Source organism: Muntiacus reevesi, chromosome 5, assembly GCF_963930625.1.
Source record: "Muntiacus reevesi chromosome 5, mMunRee1.1, whole genome shotgun sequence".
In the NCBI taxonomy this organism is placed as follows: Eukaryota; Metazoa; Chordata; class Mammalia; order Artiodactyla; family Cervidae; genus Muntiacus; species Muntiacus reevesi.
In genome coordinates this window covers 51,808,852-51,832,329 of record NC_089253.1, presented here as the reverse complement: position 1 = coordinate 51,832,329, position 23,478 = coordinate 51,808,852, and the positions used below count along the sequence as shown (strand labels likewise).

Here is a 23,478-nt window from a genome sequence, read left to right as displayed (position 1 = left end):
ACTCTCGGTTGTGTCTCTGGCTTCAAGCAAGCCCAGGGCCGCAGCTGCAGCCCCCATGGCCGGCGTCTGGACACCTGGCCCTCTGCTTCTGCCACAGCTAAGGCAACGAAGAAAGAGTCAGTGAGACCTTAGAAGGAGGTGTCCTCCTTTGAGATCCCCCTTTCTGAGAGCGGGGTACAGGCTGCCTCACAGCCATGCAGGACCAGGCTGGGCGCCAGGCCAGATTCGGGTCTCTGCAGTGGCAGGGCGGGCACGGACCTCAGCCCCCAGCACCGCGTGGGGATGAAGGACAGGGGCAGGGAGGAGGGTCTGATCGGAGGGCCCGGGGGGCAGTACCCCGGGCCGGGGACAGGGCGGTGGGTGCTGTGTTGGCACAGAGAAGGCATGTGAGCTGACACTGTTAAAAAACTGTAGTGGGTAAACATCAACACAAACCTGCCCAGTAAAATAGAGCAGGGCTTAAAAATGTTAAAAACCATAACAAAATAGAGCTCTGACTGTAAACGACAGAAACCAGGCTGGGGGCCCGTCCCCTGCGACGCCTGTCCTGCTGACCCATATGTGAAGGGTCACCTGTCACAACACAGGCTTCGGAATCTCCTGGTCATGCCTCCACTGATGCCTGCATTTGGGGAATCCCTGTCCTTGCTTTGGCCTCTTGAAGCAAGGGTAAGGGGCACAGGGGGGTCCAAGCCAGCACTGCATGTTGAGGGCCCTGCAGAAGCCAGCTCAGGAGGCAAAGGAAGACGGGATCTCCGGCAGTCTGCACATGCCGTGGGCTGGAAGCCAGCCATGCCAATCACCCCACCATCACCCACCGGAACCTCCTGAAGCAGGGTTTTCACAGTCCACTCTGCCCTTCTTGATCGCCTTCTTAACCAGGTCACGGCCGTTCAGCATGGCCCCCTTCCTCGGTAGACAAAGGACCTGGGGCCGGTGGGAGAAGAGAGTCGTTTCTGCCCCAGCCCTGGCAGGCTGTGTGACCGGAGGCAGGCCCTGCTCCTCCCAGTCTCCGCTTCCTCCCAGTACAGCAGGGGCCTGGGCACGCTGAGGTCTAAGCCTCTTCCAGCTCTGATGTGCCGGGGCTGGCACCGCACCCCGAGAGCAGGCCAGGGGCCCCCTTTACTCGCGCCCTCATCCTCGGGGGAAATGCAGAACAGCACCCAAGGCCGCGTGGGGGTCGGCTCGCCCGACGGCCTGGGGCCTTCTTGGGAGCGGGCAGGGCCGCCTTTATCCTCTGGGCTTCTCAGAAGGTGCCTGACTGCAGACGGGATGACTGCTCATGTTCCGCGGGACGAAGCCGGTGGGGCACGACGGCTGTCCTGCACTGCCCAGACCCTGGACGGACCACGCAGGATGGGTCTTGGTGTGGTGGGGGACCTCCCCAAGACGAGCCCTTTAGTCACCAGCCACCTGTCGTGGCTTCTGTCACTCGAGGTGACAGGTTGGGTTGGCAGTGCTGGCTAAGAGGGTAACGTCACCTAAGGTGTGACTACGCCTCACGCCAAGTCTGGTGCAGCGTTCCAGCAGGAGGCCCAGCCTCTTTCCCACCCAGCAGTCGGGAGCACGGCCACCCAGAGCGGCAGGGGCTCAGCTGCCGGCCTGACACCAGGACACGGGTCTCAGCCATCTGGGCGGGTGGTGGGGGCCTCCAGGGAGTCTTCAAGGACAGTGTCAGGGCCCAGCCATGCTGCCCTGCCAGAGGAGAAAGGAGAAGAGTCCCAGGTCTTCAGGTCGGGACTGCTCCTTAGACTGAGCGACGCTGCTGTGGATGCTTTGTCCCACGTCCGCCCGTTCCCGTCCAGTGTTCCCGGGCTGAGGATTCTGCCGTCTGGGCCAGAGTCCATATGCAGTCCCAGAGTGCCATCTCCGCTGATACACAGATACATGTTTAACCCCCTTCTTCCTGCCTTCCATGCAGGCACCCTAGAGGGCCCAGGCATAGGGTTCAGTATCATCATGGAAGCTACTGCCTGGCGCCTCTCGATTAAAAAAAAATGCTTGCATGGGTTCTATCCTGTGGCAGGATATGACATATCCTACCTCCTACAAAAAGGGCTCTGTAATAAAGTCAGTGTTTGAAACCAGGCGTTCTCAGGCACCGTGCTGGGCCACCTTGGCATTGGGAAGGGACTGGGGCCAGCCGGTTGTCCGTCGAGGTGGGCACCCAGCTGTGGCAGGGAGGCAGGGTGCCGAGATCAGAGCTGCAGGTAGCCTAAGAGGACCAGCGCTGCCACGGAGTGGGTGAGGGCGGTGTCCAGATGCGGGGCTGGACAGACTGCGGAGTTCTCCACCATCATGCTGGTGCCTGAAATCAACAGGTGGGATGGGCTGAACGGGCTGGGCCTGGGCCGGCTCATCCCTGCCCCACCCTCAGGACAGAATCCAGACCTTCCCTAAGGAGACTCACAGGACTTGGTTTTAGGACTGGGAGGTACCCTCAGCCCTTCTCAGCTGGGTTTTGTAGGACCATCATTCCCGAGCATGGAGCGCACTCAGCCCTCGGGGATGTTTGGGGAGAAGGCAGGTGGCAAGGGCGGGTCAGGGCTACTCTGAACGTGGTTCCTGACGCCGCCTTTTGTCTCCCTGGGGACTGGCCGGGCTGGGGCCTGGTTTGGGCTGGGATGATCTCTGCGTCTGGATAGACCCTGCTCCTCCTGGGGGATACAGGGGATACAGCACCTCCATTCCGCATGATGTGAACCTCTGCTGGGACCCCGTCGCCTCCTGGCCCTGTGGTCCGAATCTGCACCAGCGCGTGGCCGATGTCCTCGGGAACTGTGATTTCTATCCGGTTCTTGCTGGTGAGGTGCAGCGTGGGAGTCGGGTGTAGGTCGTTCTGGTACAGCATCTGTGGGAAGGAGTTAGCCAGCAGGGTTTCCTTAGGGCTGATCCTTCCCTTCCCTGGCCCCAGGAAAGCCTTGAGGTCCTGCCCCCTCACCCCTCCTGTTGCCCGGTGACCAGGACCAGGCTCTTGAATAAGCTTTTCCCTGGAGCCAGTTTCCTGTTCCCAGCAGCTGAACTGATTTTGTAGGCTCCTCAGACCAGAAGGGCCCCAAACGTCAGCCAGTCTGTCACCACCCTCGTGAACCCTGCCTTTCCACAGTCACACCTCTTTCCTCCGTGTAATCGCTACTGCATGCTCCCCGGAGACTCACTCATGCAGTCATGCCTCTCACGGGCGCAGACGGTTTGCTTACATCTAACTCAGACATGGGCTGCTAGGAACTGAAGCTCCCTTGTGTTCACGGGGCACACACGAGCTGTCCCCCAGCATTCACTGCCTGCTCGCCCCTCCTTACCTTGTAGCCTGTGACTGCAGACTCATTACTCAGCGGGACTACAGGGTCCCATTTGATACTCAGACTGGAGCTCGAGAAAGTCCAGGAGATGTTGCCTGGGGGTCGCCGTGGAGCTGCCAGAGTGGGGAGAGTCAGGAGGAGTGTTCCTAATGTTTCCCCACCACGCACCCCCTTGCTTTCAGCCGGCCACTTTCTAGATAATCTGCCCATCACAGCTGTGCCCGGAACATTGTTACCGCTACTGAGAAACAAACTCCAACAGACGCTGGAGAAGAGAGGCGACGCAGAGGCCGTGAACCCCACTCCCTTCTTACCGTCAGACGAGCGGCCCTGGGGGCTGGAGCCCCGTCTTTCCAGGAAAGTGATCCGAGAGCCCCCCGCCCCTCCCGCACCCAGGCTGCCAGACTCACGCGGCTTCATGGTGGTGGCGTTGGCAGAGGGGCTGGCGGGCCCGGTGCCGGCCCGGTTGTAGGCCCGCACGGTCACGTGGTACTTGGTGTTGGGGTGCAGGCCCGTGACCAGGGCGCTGCTGTCCAGCCCTGCTGTCCTCACTCGGTCAGCGGCCGCTGCTTTGTCGCCAGCCTTCCAGTAGCGGATCTGAAGGGAGCGGACGTGGGCCAGGGGTCAGCGGTCAGGCCCAGGTCCTCAGCACTGCGTCACCCCGGCTCTGCCTGGTCCCTCCATCCCAGGCTCGGAGCCTAGACACTCGACTATGAGGCCCACAAAAGAGACAAGCTGTGTGATCTGCTGCTCCCTTCTTGACGCCCAGTGGACGGCCCAGTCCAAGGAGAGAGCTTAGTACCTGGGCTGGATGTGGGAGCAGGTGGGTGGGTACAGACTCCACCAAGAGATGGCCTGCTGAAACACAGCCCCAGTTACTGAACTCAGGAGTCCTGTGGGGACTCTTAAAGGCCACAGAATGCATATTTGCAAAGCAGTCCCCCAGCCCCCATGCCAGCAAGCTCATGATGGCTGCCCAGTAAATGCAAACCCACTGGTATAGTCCTCGTAACACCAAGACCTTCTGGATGTTCTTCCAAATCAAGGGCAGGGTTTGGAGCTGTCTCTCCAGTGCGCTCACCTAGCGTATTTGCTGCAGCCCAGAGCTGACTACTGGGCTAGGATTTACAGCATCACTAGTATGATGGTTCCCCCTCAGACAAACACATTTTCCGCTGGTCCTTCTTTCCCTTCCTCTTGCTCCGTCTCACTCTCCACGTACCCCCACATGGACCCCAGTGTAGAATAATCATCGGGCTCAAGGGTTGGGTCAGAAACTGTCAGGCTAGAGTTCCTTGGGCACAGGTTGATGGGCTGGTACACAGAGGTGGCTGTGCTGTTCTCTGCCACCCTGGGCATGCCAGGGGAGCTGGTCTCTGGTGTGAAAGGGGCAGGCAGGCCATGCCCCTTCTGGATCTCCTCCTCTGGGCTCCCACAGTGTCCAGGTGGCCAGCCGGGCAGTATCAAGGCTGTCCACAGACACCCGCCAGAGGATTGCACTGAGGCTGCGAACGCGGTGCTGCAGAAACTGCAGGCGGTGCGCCCGGTGAGTGCAGGAGAGGTTCGGGGAGAAAGACTGCTGAGCTGCGAGGTGGCCCTGCGCCTGACCCCAGGCCCCTTCCCCTCCCAGTCCCTGCTGCTCTCACCTCGTACCCTAGGAGGATACCGTTCATGTCCTGCTGCACGGGTTCCCAGCTCACGTTCATCTCCGAGGACGAGACCCCTTTGGCCCAGACCTTGGGAGGGGCCACCCTCGGCTCTGGAGACAACACGGAATGGGTGTGGATTCCCGGGGCCTCCCTGTCCTGCAGAGCGGCCGCCAACTGGGACTGCTCTCGCGCAGGTTTAAAAAGCCCGAGGTGCAGGGTAGGGGCCTGGTGGGGGTTCCCAGAGCACCCCCCACCCCCGGGGGCCCACTTCTCTCCCAGACGGCCTTCCTCCTTCAGGCCTGAGCGGGGCGGAGGCTGCCAGGGCTAGAAAGGCAGCCAGGGGTCTCCCCTGCCCCGGGTCCCTCCCCCACCCTACACCCCGCGGACCAGCCGCAGGGGTGGGCGCGCCCGGTGGCCCCGGCGGCCCACCTTCCTCGGCCGAGTACACGACGGCCACGAGGCTCTCGGGCCCGTCCCCGCGGCGGTTGTAGCTGCGGATCTTGACCTCAAAGGGCGTGTAGGGCCGGACGCTGTCGTTGCTGTAGACGAAGTACTGGGCGTCGGCGCCAGGCACCCTCGCGGTCTGCCAGCTGGTGCCGCCCTGCCTGCGGAAGGACACCAGGTAGCCGAAGCCGCCTCCGTGCTGGTACTCCCGGGACATGGGCTGGGGGCGAGAGAGCGCGTGGGCGAGGGGCCGCGGCCGCCGGCCCCGCCCCCGGCTTCCCCGGGACCAGCGCCCCGGACTGCGCCTTCCACCCTGCGCCAGCGGGGCCCGCGTTGGCTCCGGGTCAGGACCCCGCAGTGGCCCTGTCGGGCCCTCTCTGCACGCTGAGCCCCTCCGGAGATGAGTCCCAGGGGCCGGTGGGCCGGCGGTGGGGGAGAACCGCCCCCCCGGAGCACCGCAGGCGTGTTCCTGCCTTTCTCCTCGCTGCTTACCGTCCAGGTCACGGTGAGCTCTCCCGGCGCTCCACCGCCTCCGCTGAGACCCGACGGGGCTACCGAGGGGGCTGTCGGGGCCAAGGGACAGACAGTTAGTGGAGACGGGCCTGCGGCTGAGCTGAGAAGCATCGCAGGGTCAGGACTCCCTTCCGATGGGCTATACGCCCACAGAATGGACCACCTGGAAGGAATGGACAAACTCTTAGAAATGTGCAGTCCCCCGAGACCGAACCAGAACCAGGAAGAAATAGGAAATATAAACACACCAAATCAGTAATTCGAAACTCTCAAGAAACAGACGTCCAGGATCAGGTGGCTTCACAGGTAAATTCTATCAAACAATTAGAGTTTACATCTGTTCTTCTGAAACTATTCCAGTGAGCCCTGGTTTTGTCCTCTGGGTCCCTCTGGATGTGGGCTCAGGAGTCAGGTGGATCTGAGATCAAATTTTACCCCTGCCACTTACTAGCTGTGTTTCTCTGGACAAGTTATTTAACCTCTCCGAGCCTCTGATTCCCCTCTCCAAAAGATAAGGATAATAATGTTTCTCTCAAAGGCTGTAAGAAAAACAGAATTAAACAAGACAGTGGCTGGCATAGACATAGAGCATACACTATAAATGAGCGTTAGCCTCATTCCCCTAGTTGGTATAAACTCAGTAACAACAGACCAACTCCAGTTTTCTTTAAACTAAGGGAACAAATAATCCAGAACTACAGTTAATCCAAAAAACATTTCTTTTGGGTTACAGGGTGTTTTTTGGTGTGTGTGGCAGATTTAACTTCCTAATTGTCTCTAGTATTCAAAAAGGCTGCTATTAAAAGATGTATTTAATTAGATTGTGAAGCTTGGCAGGGAGAACCTTGGCTGAAGGTCAAAATATTTCTGCAGATGACACCGCAAATGGAGACTTATCACTTGGTTCTGATGAGAGTTGAGGGCCTTCTCATTTGCAAAGGGTACTTAAACACCTATTACCCTTTTCAGAGTGGAAGGGTTGAGGCCCAGAGCAGTTAAGTGACTTGCTTAAAGTCACACAGCTAACAAATGTCACAGTTTGAATTTGAACTCAGGTCTTCTGATTGAAAAGCTCACCATCTTTCTTCTGCATCATAGCTTTGTGCTCAACTCCTGGATACTACGGTGGAGGAGACCACTTCTCACCCTTTGACTCTCCAAGTTCAGTCAAAGAAAATGCTCCTTCTGGAATTCTTACTCAGGAGAGGTACCATAAGGAGCCTGGAGAGTCAGCCTGGGGCACATAGGAAACGGTGTTTCAGGGACACAAAACGGCAGACCCTTATCCCACAGCCGGTGGGGCGGGCCTGGGTGGGTGGGGAAGGGGCGTCAGGTCCTGACTCCACACTGCTGGCCTTGGGAGCCCAGGGCTCTGGTCCTGGGCTTCACCTTCACCTCTTCCTTCCCCACCTGCCTTTAAGGGAGGGGTGTGGGCAGACTGTCCATCCCTCCTGCTGCCAAAGAAACCGTCTAAAGAAGGACTTAGAGATGCTGGCTGCCCACCTAGTGCCCTGTACAACATACACGTTCCTCACTAACTGATTCCTGCAGCTCGTGTATGTACAAAGAAGAGCTGCCCATTACCCCATGGTCCCGGGTTCGAGTCTCGGCTCTGACAGTGTGACCCTTCCTTCCTTCAAGCTTTGGTTTTTCCATTTTTTAAAAAAAATTAAACTTTTAGGGACTCCTCTGGTGGTCCAGTGGCTAAGACTCTGATCTCTCAATGCTGGGGCCCTGGGTTTGATCCTGGCTGGGGAAGTAGATCCCACATGCCACAACTAAGACCCTGTGCAGCCAAATAAATATTTTTAAAAAATTAAATAAAAATTAAACTTTGAGATAATTGTAGATTCACATGCAGTGGTAAGGTTGGCCTGTTTTTTTTGGGTGAACAGTTTGGACTGGAGGGCTTCCAGCCCTGACCGTGTGTCGTGCGTCGTGCAGTGTAGCTGCCTTGCCCTGACTTAGGTTCCTTCCGCATTTGTTTTGTTAGAGCCTGAAGTCTGGTGAGCAGGGTTGGAGCCCCATGTAACTGCTGTTGGCTTGGAGCACCCTTCAAGGAGAGCTGGTGTCTGTGCCTGACACTACTGCTCCTCCAGGGCTCTGACCTGCTTCCTTGGTCTGGATTTTGCTGGAGGGTCCACTGGGCTCCCCAGTGCCCAGGATGTTGCTGGCTAAGACCCGGAACTCGTAGTCCGTCCAGGGCGTGAGGCCCAGCACCTGGGCAGTCTCGGCGTTTCCCTCGATGTTGGCGGGATCTGCAAGGCACGGGGTCAGTGTCCTGCACTTACTTACAGGTCTGGATGCAAAGGGCAGGGAGTGGCTGTGCATCTCGTGCTTATGCCCAGCTCTCACACTGGTGCCTGCTGTTTACTAAAAGTCAGTGCCTCTTCTATCAGTGACTAGGAACTAGGAGGCAGACCTCCCCGCCTCGGAACCTTTGTAAGGTGTTGTGAGCACTCCATACCCCATGAATGCTTTCATCGCCCCAGTAACGGTCCTGTCAAGGCTTCAAAGGTGCAGACTGAGCCTCCTCCTCCAACTCTCACCCCGTTCTCCTGCTCCCTGTGTGGCCCTCTTCCCTAATGGCCTGGGAGCTCCTCCAGGCAGAGGGGCCTACACCTGTCCCTCTTGGAAGCTCCAGGCTCAGCCTTGGCCCCCAAGCCCCACCCCCTCCATTCCTCATGCATGCGTGCTGGTTGCTCAGTCATGTCCAACCCTTTGGCGACCCCATGGACCGTAGCCCACCAGGCTCCTCTGTCCATGGGATTCTCTAGGCAAGAATACTGGAGTGGGTTGCCATGCCTTCCTCCAGGGGATCTTCCCAACCCAGGGTCGAACCCAGGTGTCCTGCACTGCAGGTGGATTCTTTACCATCTGAACCACCAGGCTAACCAGTACTGACCTAGGTAGGACCTCACACTTACTAGTCCGAACCTGCTTCCACTTCCCTGAAGGCAGAGTGCGAGCTTGCAGGGTGTACTTGGCGATGGGGCTATGATTGTCAAAGCCACGGCTCCAGCTGAGCTGGACAGAGGTGTCGCCGATGTTTCTCACCACCACGCCTCCTGGGGCACCTGGGGGACCTACACCAAGACGTCAGAGCAAAGTGGGTCAGAATTGCAGAGCTTCCAATGGGAGCTAACCTCCGTCAGGCCTGCGTGAGCCATTGCAGTACCAGGAGGGAGCAGCAGAGGGCGCAGCAAACACATGCTCGGTGGGAGGGCAAGGGTGAGCTGAGGGCAAGGGTGAGCTGCGGCCGGGGGCTTTCCTGGAGGAAGGACATGTCCCAGGCTGGAGGAGTCACAGAGTGAACGGATTTCCCAGCACCAGCCTCTGACACTCCAGTGAAAGTGTTAGTCGCTCAGTCGTGTCTGAGTCTTTGCGAAGCCAGGCTCCTCTGTCCATGGAATTCCCCAGGTAAGAACACTAGAGTGGGTTGCCAGCCCCTTCTCCAGCCTCAGGAAAATTTTCCAGGCTAGGAGTGTGTTTAGAAGTAGATTTTTATAATTTTGGCTTTGGAGGAAGAGTATTCTATTCATTCAGTACCTGCAAAGGCCCTTGGGATGAGTTCAGCGCAACAGATTTGTTAGATGCCTGTCACAGTGGGGGTGTGGTAGGAGCCCCATACCTTGGACCAGGACTGTGGCCTCCTTAGACGCCCCGTCCACCACCGCCTGGCCTTACCTCGGACCAGGACCGTGGCCTCCTTAGACGCACTGTCCACCACCGTCTGGGCCGTGCACGTGTACTTCCCGCCATGGCGCAGCTGGGCATTCAGGATGGTCAGATCCCCAACCGTCTCCTTCTGCACATGAGGGACAGAGCACGGGTAGGTCAGAGGACGCTCCCCAGCAGTGAGTCAGGGGGCAGGAGGCCCGACTCATGGTCAGCTGCTCCGTTATGCCCACAGACCTCTTCACCTCACTGTTCCTCTCTGCTCCATGGGAGGAATCAGCTACTTTCTACTTGGTACCACTGGGGATTAAACAGCAGTTTTGTTTTTTTTTTTTAGAGAAGACAGTCAGTGTTGGTTCAGGTTAATGATATCATCTGCGTTGGGGCGGGCAGCAGGATAGCAGTGGGGAATTCAGTCTTGCTGGATGCTGGGAATCCAGGCTTGCCCCTAACCTCCTGCATGCACAGACTTTCGGTGGAACCCAGGGAGCTGCCTGTCTAAGGGAGGGTGTGTATGGACCCAGGGATGGGCTTGCCAGCATTTCTGGGGGAAGGGGAAAGGCTTTGGGGTGGTGATGATTAAGGACATCTTGGGTGCCCTGTATACCAAGGAGGGAGAAGCCCTGAGTTCTCTGGCCTCAGGCCTTACCACGCTGGCCCTTTGGTAGTGACCCCCAGGCTTGTCAGAGTCGATGGGGAAGTCGTCCAGGGTCCAGACGAAGGTGAGGTCCATGGTGGGGTCATGGGAGGCATGGCATTGGAGGGTCAGGTTGTCACCTAGGTTGATGTCAGCGCTCGAGGGGGCTAGCGTGATTTTGGTTGCATCTGCCAAGACAGAGGGCCCCTGAGTGGAGCAGGAGGAGATAGGCCTGGCAGGGGCAGCAGGGAGGGCGAGAGGGTTTGCCTGGAACCCCAGGAAAGAGAACAGGCCGCATGGCAACAGTACCCTGATCCGCCAGCAGCCCCCCAAATGTGTGGGAGAGATGGAGGCGCATATCCTGGATGGTGGTCCCCACTGAAACCACCCCCGGGGTAGCCTCGAAATGGAACTGGTGAACACATGTCCCCCATCCTGAACTCCCTCCCACCTCCCTCCCCATCCCATCACCCGAGGCTGATTAGAAAGCCACTACAATATTGTAAAGTAATTGGCCTCCAATTAAAATAAATTAATTAAAAAAAAAAAAAGGAACTGGGAGAAACACAGGCACACGAGAGCCGGGTGGTGGGGACGGAGGGCGCCCTGAGGAGCCTGAGCCACCGACCGCAGCCAAACCATTGCCCTCACCTCGCACAGACAGGATGCCCGTGCTGTTGGCTTTCCCCATGAAGTTCTCAGCAAAGCAGGTATATTTGCCTTCATCGGACCGACTGACGTTTCTTATGATCAAGGTGCCATCCGGAGTCACAGTCACCCTGCAGCAGGGACGGAGTACACCTGGCCGACCTGGGAACACCCTGTGGTCCCGGACGGGGGTGGGAGTCCAGGGAGGGGGTGGAGCCGGAATCGCTCGGGGCGGAGGGGCTGGGCTCGTACCTGCTGCTGTTGACCAAAATTTCAGTGCCTTTGCTCCAGAGCACCACGGCCTTAGGAGCGGCCCGGGGCTGGCAGGGGATCACGACCTCTCCTCCTCGGGCTGCAGGGATCAGACGCCTTACAGGGTTCAGCCTGAAGTCGGGGGCAAGCGCTGAAAGGAAGGGGAGAACCCCGCAGTCACCCGGGGAATCAAAACAGTGCCCCTTTGCCCTTAAGACGCCACCTGGCTACACACTAAACAGCCAACGGGCCCTCTATGGCTAATCCATGAGTGACTCCCAGCAGCACCACTTCTAAAATAACCAGGATCCAGCCCCTTCCCCTCACCCCCCGCCACCTCAACTACCACCAAATCTCCGCTGGACTACTGAGACCCCTTATTTGGTCTTCCTGTTTTTGCATGTTCTTTCTACGATCTTCTCCACACAGCCGCCAGGAATATCTTTTTAAAACACACAAGCCAGACACTGAGGATGCAGCCCAGCACCTCCTGAGGGCTGGCACAGCCGTCTCCACCCTGATTGCATTCTGCTCCTTCCTGCGCTCACTGGGCTCCAATCACCTGGGCCATTTTTCCTTTTTCTTTTCTGTCCTGTGAAGATGCCATGGTTTTTCCTGCCTCAGGACCTTTGCACTTACCATCGATTTTGCTTCAGAATGCCCAGATCTCTCATGATTGATACACATCACAAATGTGACTTCCTCAGAGAGGTCTCCCCTGACCATTGCCTCTGACTGGCCCGCCTTACCCCACCACTCTGAGGGAGCTCCGTTATACTGTATTCTTTATGGCTGTCTGAAATTAGCCTTTTTAATTATTTGATTTTCTGTTTATGTGTCCCTCTCCACTGGATTGTAAGATACTTGAAGGCAGAGACCTTATCTTTCACATTTACTTAGGACGTGTTGAAGAAATACTGGTTGAATGAATGAGTGAGTCTTAGTTAAGCCTCTCTACAATTTGATGAGATAGGTACCATTCTGTCCATTTTACAGATGAGGAAACAGACTGCAAGCTCAAGTCACACAACTAAGGATACTGGACCAGCTGACATTTATAGGCACCTGTTATGTGATGAGCAGGTTCTCTGTGCTTTAGCTCTATCATCTCCTTTAACCCCATAGCCTATATGAGGGCTGGACGATGATTTCTTGATCTTATTAATCAAGAAACAGTCACAAAGAGGTTAATAACTTGCCAAAGGTCACATAAGCAAAGGGGCCGCATTAAACCCAAATCTAGTTGATTCGGTTTCCAGTGACTTTTGCCGCCTCTTTAACACTTTTTTTTACTTTCAGATGTGGGTCAAGCCGGATACCCTGTCCTCTGGGAGCTCTCTGTCTAGTGCCTCAGCTTGTCTTCCATCCCTGAGTTCTACTTAGAAGCTGTTGGAAAATTGCCAGGTGTGTGTGTGAAAGCAGACATGCTGCTGCTCAGAATTCCTGACCCGCCCCCCGGCTGTCCCTGGGGATGACCTCTCTCCCTGGGCCGTTTACCTTGCACCGCCAGCTCGGCGCTGGCGTAAATGGTACCGTGCTTGTTCTCCGCCACGCACTGGTACATGCCCGAGTCCTCCAGGCTCAGCTTGGAGAACCGCAAGTCCCCGGCCAGCACTTCTACCCGGGCCTGTGCAGAAACGCCCGCCCCGGGCCGGGGAGGGGCATCAGGACCACTGGAGTGCCAGCCTGGGCGCTCACAGGGGGGCGCAGTGGAGACGGGGCTACCTGGAGAAAGCCCCCATGCACGGTCCTCTCCAGGGCCGCCTGGATCCCAGGGTGCAGAGGTTCCCCAGCCCTCATGCCCGTCAGCACATGGAAGCCAGGGGGCTGAGGACCAGCGGTGCGTTTGTGGCTGACGTGTGCCTGGACCCAGGTCCCGGGACCCTCCAGTCAGGAGTCTCTCCCGCTGACCGGGAGAATGTGGCTCTGGGATGTACAGAAGCACTTAGAACTAGCCTCTGGCACCCTTGCCGGCCCAGAGGGTCCCCGGGGGTGTGCGTGGGGGAAGACCTGGAGGGGAGGGGACCGGGAAGCAGAGCACAGTGCGCTGGGTGTGGGAGGACGGACGCCCCAGGTCTCCTACCTGGGAGGTCAGAGGCTCCCCGTTCCGCAGCCAGCGCACTGCGGGCCGGGGCTTGCCGGCGGCGGCGCACGCCCAGTGGAGATCCGAACCGATGTCAGCCTCCCTGTCCGAGATCACCCGGAGCCACTCGGGCTGAGCTGTGGAGATCAAGGGGAGCGTCTGCGGCGGAGCCGGGCAGGGCCTCGGGTCTAAGTCCCCGGGCCGTCGGGCCGCAGGGCGGAGGGTTCCGGGACGGGATGGGGGTGGTGGGGGTGGGGGGAAGCAGGTTCCTGGCGCCTCTCCAGTAACTTTTCGTGACTTAAATCACTGTGACGCGCTCCGTGCGCTCTGCAGCCCAGGCCGTGGGCCGGCCGCAGCACTACCCTCTTCCGCCCCGTACCCAGTGCACTCTGGGCTCCAGGCTTGAGCACCGGGCTGCCCAGCCTCCCGCCTCTCGGGCCGGGGAAGGCGGGGCCGCGGGCGCCGGCCGTACCCTGCACGATGATGCGGCCCTGGACGGTGTCGCGGCCCTTGGCGTTCTCCGCCTCACACTCGTAGGTGCCCTCGTCCTCGAAGCCCACGCTGGGGATCTGCAGGGTGGGCTCGGCCGTGGCCCACTGCGGGGACAGGGAGCCGTCCACTTTGCGCCATTTGATCCTGGGGACCGGGCTGCGGGGAGACGGAGCCGGAGGGCTGGGCGGGGCTGGGCAGACGCCGTGCCTCCCGCCCCTCACCCCCACCGGGCCCTCCTGGGACGCTGGGCAGGTGGGGAAGGGAGAGGGGTCCAGGAGAGACGGGGAGAGCGGCAGGAAGAGGTTGCTCCCGGGGGCTCAGCGCGCCGGGCGTCTGCACCCCGAAGCTGACTTCCACCCCACCCCACCCCTCAGCGGCCTCTCCTGGGCCCCGCCTCCTCAGCAGCGGCCTGAGACCAGGGTCCCTACGGTTCCCTCCGCCTTCTCCCCAGCGGGGCCTGGCCTCTACTTTTCAAAAGGGATGCTGTTAGTAATTTGTGTACTAAATTGACTGAGGAATCAGTGACTCTTATGTGCTTTAAACATGGATATTCTGGAAGCCCAATAACTTTGCACAAAGCAGGGGGCATCCTGGGTAACCACAGGAGATATAGGAGGGAGGAGGGGACCAATGGTCAAATCACATTCTTTCATTCATTCTAGGGACATTTATCGGGCACCTGCTATCAGCTTAGCACTGGTCCAGTGAGTTCTTTTCCTGAGCGAGGAAGATTTCTGTTATAAATTTTCTATCTTAAAAGATAACTGTTAGCATCCATAGAATCCTTATTCAATGCCAGATACTGTTCTAAGCACTGTATGTATATTAGTTCATTCAAACCTCATAACAACTCCACGAGGTAGGTACTATTATTAACACTATGTTCAAGGAGGGAATGTGAGAGTTGGACTATAAGGAAAGCTGAGCACTGAAGAATTGATGCTTTTGAACTATGGTGTTGGAGAAGACTCTTGAGAGTCCCTTGGACTGCAAGGAGATCCAACCAGTCCATCCTAAAGGAGATCAGTCCTGGGTGTTCATTGGAAGGACTGATGCTGAAGCTGAAACTCCAATACTTTGGCCACCTGATGTGAAGAGATGACTCATTTGAAAAGACTCTGATGCTGGGAAACATTGAGGTAAGGAGGAGAAGGGGACAGAGTATGAGATGGCATCACCGACTCAATGAACATGGGTTTGGGTAAACTCCAGGAATTGGTGATAGACAGGGAGGCCTGGTGTGCTGCGGTTCATGGGGTTGCAAAGAGTTGGACACGACTGAGCGACTGAACTGAACTGAACAAATAGGGAAACTGAGGCTCAGAGAGGTTAAGTGGTTTACCCAAGGTCTCCCCATCAGCAAGTGACAGAGCTGGGGTTTGAACAAGGCAGGCCAGCTTGGGTCCACGCACCACGTTACCTGCCTCCAGCCTGGGGTGCTACATAAGCTGCCTGAGCCTGTCATGTGTTGCTGGGAAGACCAAGTGAGCCGACACGTGTCGGGGCCCTGGAGTGTGTGATGCCTCACCTACAGACTCAGTGCCCACTGAGGGCCCAGCATTCTGCTAGACCCTGCGGGGCACCAAGATGCCCGAGGGCTGGGCCTGCCCTCTCCCTGGGGGCTCGGAGGGGCTGTGCCCTCCCTCTCCACCACTCACTTCCCGAAGGCGAAGCACTCCAGGGTGACCTGCTGTCCCACCAGGGCGTAGGTCTCTGCCGGGAACCGGGCCTTGATGCTGGGAGCAAAGAGCCTGGTGTCTGCGGAGAGGGGGAGTGTGCGCATCAGACACAAACGCTCCAGGTCAGGGCTCCCGTGCTTGCGACCTCAGCGCAGCTCAGAGCCTGCCTTTCCCCTTGGCGGCTGGAGCAAGGCTCTGAGGCTGGGCCACAGGAGGGCCCCGGGGTCCAGGCCCAGACACTGTGCCCTCCAAGCTGCTCTTTAAGCTTCAAAGGGAAAGACCGCGTTCCCAACGCCCTTGAGCCCTTCAGCCCCCTCCCCCGGCCCTGTGCACCAACCCTGACCTTCTGCAGCCAGGTTGAGCTGAGCAAACTTGCTGAAGACGCTCTTGGTGGAGAAGTCCATGTGGCTGGTGGCCAGGCAGGAGTAGTTGCCCAGGTCCGAGGCGTTGGTTCGTGCGATGTACAGGTTCCCTGTGGTCTGGGACACGAAGTGCCGCCCATCCGTCGGGATGAAGTTGGGGAACTCATTGAGGAGCCAGCGGTAGGACAAGCCTGGAAGGGGGCGTGTGAGGAACCTGGGCCACTGGTTAATGCAGCAGCTCTGCTGGGACCCCACCGTGTGGGTGGGGACCTGCAGACCCCATCCTGAGAGCCACGGGGCCCGGAACTGGGGCTGGGGGGAGACCCAGAGGGAAGTCGCGTCGTTAGTCCCACTCTCAGGGAGTGCGGTCTGCTGGGGAGACAGCCCGCAGTGGTTGGGGACATTCCCAGTCTGGGGTGCTTTGGGGCACAGACTGATCTAGGGCTGGGGACCCAGGGATCTGCGCTCCGGGGCCCCTCACCACCGCTTACTCCACCCCTCTGTGAGCAGCCGGATGCCTCCTGTGCCTGCTCGCATCGCCCAGGGCCCTGGCTCACCTGGGTAGTGGGCGGGCGGGTTGCAGGGCAGCATCACCCCCCAGCCTTCATGGGTCTTCACTGGGTCTCGATCCTCCTTGGAGAATTCCTGCAGAACTGGAGGTGCAAACCAGGCCCTCAAGCGCTGGCCTTCAAGGCTGCAGGCCCTGCCCCGCTCAGCTTCCATGGGGCGGGAGTCACTCGCCCTTTCTGGACGCCTCCCAGCACCCTCTTTGCCACCCCCCAGAGCGTCTCAGCCCCCTGTGGGGCTCACAGCCGAAACGGAGGACAGCCTCTCTGCTGACGACCGTGCCCACGGGGTTGGAGGCCAGGCACTGGTAGACGCCAGCATCCTGGGCCTTGCTGGGGTTCATGATGACCAGGTTGCCGCCGACCAGCTGCTGGCGGGAGCCCGGCTCCAGCTTCATCTCGGTGCCGTTCATCTTCCACCTGCAGTGGGGGTGGCGGGGGCTGGCGTGAGGACAGCCTGCCGCTGCCCAGGGCCTCCCGGCACCACCGCGGGGCCTCACCTATAGGTGGCTGGGGGGCTGGCCCGCGCGCGGCACGCCAGCATCACCTTCTCCTCTGTGGACTCCTCTGGGAATAGCAGGCCGAGGGGCTGCTCTTCAAAGACAGGCCCAAAGGTAGCTGGGGATCCCCAGGCCGAGCTCCAAGCTGCAGATGGGGGACATCACCAGAGGTATCAGGGCCTCGGGGCCAGTTGGAGCCTGGTCTTCAGGGCACTGTTGTCCAATAGAACTTTCTGCAGTGATGGGAAGGTTCCATTTTCTGAACTGTCCAGTACAGTAGCTACTGGCTACTGGCCATTTTGCCCCTGAAATATGGCTGGTGCAACTGAGTAACCAGGTTTTTAATTTTATTTAATGATAATTCATTAAAATTTCAATTTCAATAGGTTAGGCAGACCACAAATTTGGAAAACTCAGCAGTGGCCACAAGACTGGAAAAGGTCACTTTTCATTCACATCCCAAAGAAAGACAGTGTCAAAGAATGTTCAGCTTACTGTACAATTGCGCTCATTTCACAAGCTAGCAAGGTAATGCTCAAAATTCTTCAAGCTAGGTTTAAACAGTACATGAACTGAGAACTTCCAGATGTAAAAGCTGGATTTAGAAAAGGTAGAGGAAGCAGAGATCAAATTGCCAGCATCTGCTGGATCATAAAAAAAGCAAGAGAATTCCAAAAACATCTGCCTCATTGACTGTGAGAAAGCCTTTGACTGTGTGAATCACAATAAACTGGAAAATTCTTAAAGAGATGGGAATATCAGACCACCTTTCCTGTCTCCTGCGAAACTTGTATGCAGGTCAAGAAGCAACAGTTAGAACAAGACATGGAACAATGGACTGGTTCAAAATTGGGAAAGGAGTACATCAAGGTTATATATTGTCACCCTGCTTATTTAACTCATATGCAGAGTACATCATGTGAAACACCAGGTTGGATGAATCACAAGCTGGGATAAAGATTGGCAGGAGAAATAAATATCAACAACTTCAGATATTCAGATGATATCACCCTTATGGGAGGAAGTGGAGAGAGACTAAAGAGCCGCTTGATGAAAGTGGAAGAGGAGAGTGAAAAAGTTGGCTTAAAACTCAACATTCAGAAAACTAAGATCATGGCATCTGATCCCATCACTTCATGGCAAATAGATGGGGAAACAATGGAAACAGTGACAGACTTCATTTTCTTGGGCTCCAAAATCACTGCGGTCAGTGACTACAGCCATGAAATTAAAAGATGCTTGCTCAAAAAAAAAAAAAAAAAATGCTTGCTCCTTGGAAGACAAGTCAGAACAAACCTAGACAGTGTATTAAAAAGTGGAGACATCACTTTGCTGACAAAGGTCCTTGTAGTCAAAGCTATGATTTTTCCAGAAGTCACATACAGATGTGAGAATTGGACTGTAAAGATGGCTGAATGCCAAAGAATTAATGCTTTCAAACTGTGATGCTGGAGAAGACTCTTGAGAGTCCTTTGGACAGCAAGATCAAACCAGTCAATCCTAAAGGAAATCAGTCCTGAATATCCATTGAAAGCTCCAATACTTGACCACTTGATGCAAAGAGCCAACTCTTTGGGAAAGAGCCTGATGCTGGGGAAGATTGAAGGCAAGAGAAGGGGGCGGTAGAGGTTGAGCTGGTGAGATGGCATCACCAACTCAATGGACATGAGTTTGAGCAAACTCCAGGAGATGGTAAAGGACAGGGAAGCCTGGCATGCTGCAGTCCATGGAGCTGCAAAGAGTTGGATATGACTTAATGACTGGACAATGATAGACAGACTCCATCTTGTTAAGTTAGTTCAGTCAATCACCCCTCCCTCGCAGGTCCTGAGTACCTGCTGTATACTTAGCACTGGGCTAGGGGCTGAGTAGCACAGTGACTGCTTTCACATGGAGCCTGAGGTCTAGGAAGGAAGACAGAAAGCTGACAGTACAAGAAGGCAAGGACCGTGATGGTTTAGGTTCACGTGCAGGGATCCTTGGAGTGGGTCCAGAGGACTCATGGGAGAGCTGGCCCGTGGGGCATGAGAGGGGCCTGGACAGACGCCCGGAAGCCACAGGGCAAGCGGCAGGGCAAGGACGCATGGCCCTGGGCCTATGTTCCTTCTGGGAGGCGTCCCCAGAGAACGCGCTGGGGCTTGGGCCTCTGCGGGCTATCACAGGACCCTCTGGGCCTCAGCTTCCTCACCTGGGAAATGGGAAGATGAACGCCCCTCCCAAGGCCCACAGCAGGGCCAGCCAGCACAGGCTGTGTGCTCAGCACTTGGCTCCCAGATCCAAGGGTGGGGGCTGGGGGAAGGCAAGCTCAGGGCTGGGTGGGTGCTGTACAGGTGGCTTTGGGGCATTTTATAAAATTTCTGTGTGACAACTCAAGAAAGAGAGGCCTAGAAAGAGGAACGACTTGCCCATCATCACAGGGCAAGCCTGGGGCACACACAGGTCTAGACCTTGGGCTCCTGGGTTTGCTGAGCAGATGGGCATGCTGCATGCAAATGGCGCTTCTCTGCCTGGCCCCCTCCCGGAGCAGATGCCTTGCTCTTCCAGTCGCGTGTCCGGGCTCCCTGGGCGGGGGATGCGAGGCAAAGGGCAGGGTCCCACACCCGCCTCGATGTGCTGGCTGGGCGGCCGGGCATGCCTTGCCTCTGTGGTGTCAGGCGGGAGCCAGCCACCCCTAGTGGGCTCCTGTCCCCCAGTGATGCTGATTTCAGCCTCCTCGGTGGGTCGTGGGGTGGGGTCCCCATTAACTAATTAGTGCCTGCTCTCCTGGTTCATCCAGCTGTCAACCTTGGACCCCACGGCACATCTGAGGCCCGGTTCTAGACCCCTGGGAGTGACAGCAGCTGCTAAGCAGCTCTAAGAATGGAAGAGGAGGCAGGGCTTCCTGAAACGGCACCCCGCCTCCCCCCAAGCTGGCTTTCCCTCATGGCTGCCCCAGGCCTCTGAGATGGCCCAGCTTAATCCCGACTTAATGACGGCGGTGGAGGGGAGGGACCCCTGCCCCAGCTGGGACTGTGCGGAGGGGCGGGGGAGGCAGCCCGGTTGCTGGGAACAGCCCTGCATAATCGCAGCTTCCAGGAAGTCTGTCTGCACGGTGGGGGTGGGGGGCTGAGTGGGCCTGGGGCACATTGATGCTTCAAGGCTGGCTTCCTTCTGGGAAAAGCTTGATCCCCTGTGCTAGGCCATATACACACCCTCACCTCAACATCCACACATGCACACTTTCCACACCTGTCATGTATGCTCACTTCTTCACATGCACACAGACATCACACATATATACATACATCACTTTCTAAGCTACTCCAGGAGTCAGATATATACATTTATACACACATCTGTTTCCACGCACAGACAGCTACAAATGTCCACATATACTTGTATATACATACATACATATACAAAATAAGCATTCATAATATCCAGGCATTAATAATCACAAAATAGATCCTATCTCTTGAGGGCTTACTCTTTATCAAATATCATGCTCCACATTTCTTTTCCATAACCTCTTTACAAGATAGGTACTGCCACTTTATTGTCTGGCTAATCTGAAAACTGAGACTTAGAGGTTAAAAAACTGGCCCCAAATCACACAGCGAGAAGGAGCAGGTCTGGGGTGTGGACCCAGAGCCACGTCCTCAGCCACAGGGCTGAGGATTCTTGACCTGCTTCCCAGCAGAAGCATCAGAGGTGCTGGTCCATCCGGAAGGTACTGAGTCAGCATCTCTGGGAGGGAGCCCAAAGCATCTAGATGTTAAAGGGGCCGCATGGACATTCTGAAGGGCAGTCAGTGCTGTGAGCCGCTGCACTGTGCGTAAGGCCTTGATATATGTTTGCTATCCCCTCAAATGTAGCATGTCCTCCACGCATAACACTCACAGCTCCACCCTCCCATCCACAGGCACACACTCACTCACCCCATGCCTTCCTATGAAGCTACACACACATCCACCCACACGTGCACCTCACACACACACACGACTCCCGGGCAAATCCACCCCCTCCATGCTCTCCCTGTTTGACAACCTCTCTGATTCTCTCCTGATTCCCTGTCCTGACAACTCTGCTCCTCAGTGCATAGCCATCGGGACCTCACAGGGGAAGCAGAGGGAGCCGGGAGCATGTCGGGGAAGCCACACCGCGCTACTTTGCACTGGGCTGCAGGAGTCCAAAGCTGTGTCCCCAGGGAAGGTGCGCAGAGACAGCTAAGAGCCGAGGCCCCTTCCAAGGGGATGAACAGCCATGGACACTCCTCCCGGGGGCCGGCCAGGTCCCACCTTCCTGGGCCTTCCTGCCTCTCAGGGTCTAAGGACTCCAGAGGCTGTTTGCCCCAGGTGCTGGGGTCCCAGGACTGAGCTGCCCCTGAGGGTCGGGAACCTGGAGGAGCCCCAGGCACCTCTCCTCTGCTTTCTCTGGGCTAGATGTCTCCTGCTCCCTAAAGGCTGGACTCCCTCCCCAGCAGCACCTCCAGGCCTGGGAGCCCCAGCACCAGGAACTAGACCTGGGCTGGGCGCCCGGGAGACTCCCTATTTCCTAGCAGCCTCACTGACCTGGGTGCAGGGCTGGGAGGTGGTCGAAACATAGTGAGAACACCTGACTGTATACCAGTGGGGTCCCTCCCTGCCGAGACGAAGAATTAAAATGTGCTGGCTGCAGGGGACCGCGGGGTGGGGAGGTAGAGTTTGAAGCAGTTAGGACTCCAGAAGGACATCAGATGATGAGCACGCTTTCTCCCGTGGCGATCTTTAATGGAAAAGGACACGTCTGTGGGTCTAGGCTGGGGGTCAGGGCGGAGAGACGAGCAGCGGTCCCAGCAGGCGCTTGAGCGGCAGAGGTTGCTAGAGCCTCGCACGGCTCGTGCCACCCCGCCCCGCCCCCTCCCCTTCTGCCAGCCCCCTGACCCTGGGACCCCCAGCTCGAGAACCTTCCTTGGGCCTCGCCTGCCTGCTTCCTGGGCACCCTCTGCACTGCCTCATCTCTGCCCAGATCCTGTTCCACATCTGGTCCACTCGCCAGGCTCAGCACTGCCCTGAGGAACCATCCCTCCCAGGGTTTTGTGGCCCGGGGACCCTAGAGCCGTCTTTTCCAACAGAACATTATGTGAGGATGGAAATACTCTATAATCTGTGCTGTCCAATACGGCCATGAAGCCTTGAAGTGCAGCTAGGACAGCTAAGCAGCTAATTTTAATCTTGCAGCCTTAAGGGCTACAACTCTGCTAACATGGAGCTCTGGCTGTGCCATAGTCTTGCTGTGTGACCCGGGGCAAGCCAGTCACCCTCTCTGGATCGTGTTTCTTTCATCTGCAATGAGACAAAGACTCATCCCCTTTCCTCCTAATCTCAGGAAAAGTAAAATCTACAGACACGAAAATTCAACAAGGAAATGGCCTCTCCCTGAAGTGCTACAGCAGTGCAGAATCATCCCTAACAAAGATAGAACGCCTGACACATCGCTGCTGGCTCCGGGGCCGGACAAGCCCTCTTACCTGGGGTGGAGACTAGGGCCACAGCTACCAGCATCAGCAGGCCTGCTTTCCTCTCGATGGGCGTCCCCATGGTGGGCACTCCAGGCTGGGGCGGGCAGCAGAGATGAGCCTCAGCCCAGCACACGGAGACTCCGGAGACTCCGGCTGGAGGCTGAGAGGCACCTGGGGGGGCAGAGGGATGGGGAGGCCTTGGAGCTGAGCAGTGCCCCTCCCGGCTCCGGGCACGCCACGCTTCTGCCTCAGCCTGAGGAGAGGCTGGAGTCACTCTCAGCCTCCCCACAGCCCCAGGGAAGGGGCCTGACTATTGCCCAGCAGCTCTTCCTGGGCTGAGTGCCTCCTGCTGGCCCCCTGGGGGTCTGGCCCTGCCCTGGGCCCCTCCCTTCCTCCAGCCGCCCGCTGGGTGGTGCTACTTGGGAAGTGAAGGCAGCTAACAGTTCCTGTTAGCCGGGAACAGCTCTCCTGGAGGGCTGGAGGGGCTGGGGCCTGAGCCCAGGTGTGGGGAACCAGATCCATCTTCTCAGGATCAGGCCCACTCTCCCCGGTCCTGCTCCCGCAGTGGCTGGGTTGGAGGGTAATGAGGGCCTCCGTGAGTTGCCTCTAGTCTCCGGGAACCAGCCTTATTTCTCTAGCAGTGAGGAGTTTCACTGATTCATCCCCACCCTCTCGCCCTTATGTGCCGTGCATGATGGAGCCATAACTTTGGCCTCCTTAGCAAGGCTCCCCAACCAGATGGACTAGTGGTCCTGACAGGTCTCTGGGCGGCAAGAGATAACGCAGCTCACAGAGAAACTTCCCTCCTGCCGAGATGAGTTGCCTTCTCCAGGGGATCCTCTTGACCCAGGGATTGATGAACCCAGGGATTCAATCTGGGACCAACTGAACCAGGTTCGATCAACCCAGGGATCAATCGATTCAGGTATCCCACCTGGGATCAATTGAACTGGGTTCGATCAACCCAGGGATCGGACATGGTTCTCCTGCATTACAGGCAGATTCTTTACTGCCTGAGCTACCAGGGAAGTTGGGATGAGCAGAGACTTGGTTAAATCTTGGAGACCTGGAGAACGTGCTCCCTGGGGGCACCAATAGCAATCAGAGCCTCTCCATCAGTCTGAGAGGTGGGGGCCTCATCCTGGAGCAGGAGTGGGGTCACCTAACCCCATCTCCAGGCAAACCCACGCACTC

The 23,478-nt window shown here is 57.3% G+C and overlaps 1 protein-coding gene across 1 annotated transcript; it reads right to left on the bottom strand.

Annotated features, from left to right (window-relative positions):
• Positions 1-1,388: 1,388 nt before the first annotated feature.
• CNTN2 (contactin 2) lies at positions 1,389-22,363 on the bottom strand. The gene is made up of 22 exons (XM_065937111.1): positions 22,294-22,363; positions 16,806-16,950; positions 16,550-16,725; positions 16,297-16,392; positions 15,721-15,930; positions 15,357-15,456; positions 13,679-13,854; positions 13,207-13,343; positions 12,621-12,750; positions 11,124-11,274; positions 10,875-11,002; positions 10,236-10,411; positions 9,596-9,716; positions 8,836-8,994; positions 8,017-8,166; positions 5,888-5,958; positions 5,381-5,615; positions 4,949-5,061; positions 3,713-3,899; positions 3,303-3,415; positions 2,683-2,851; positions 1,389-2,308 (listed from the first exon to the last, which is right to left on the bottom strand). Exons 1-22 carry the CDS (start codon positions 22,361-22,363, stop codon positions 2,199-2,201), a joined length of 3,123 nt encoding a protein of 1,040 aa, XP_065793183.1. The 3' UTR covers positions 1,389-2,198.
• Between the last annotated feature and the right edge of the window lie 1,115 nt (positions 22,364-23,478).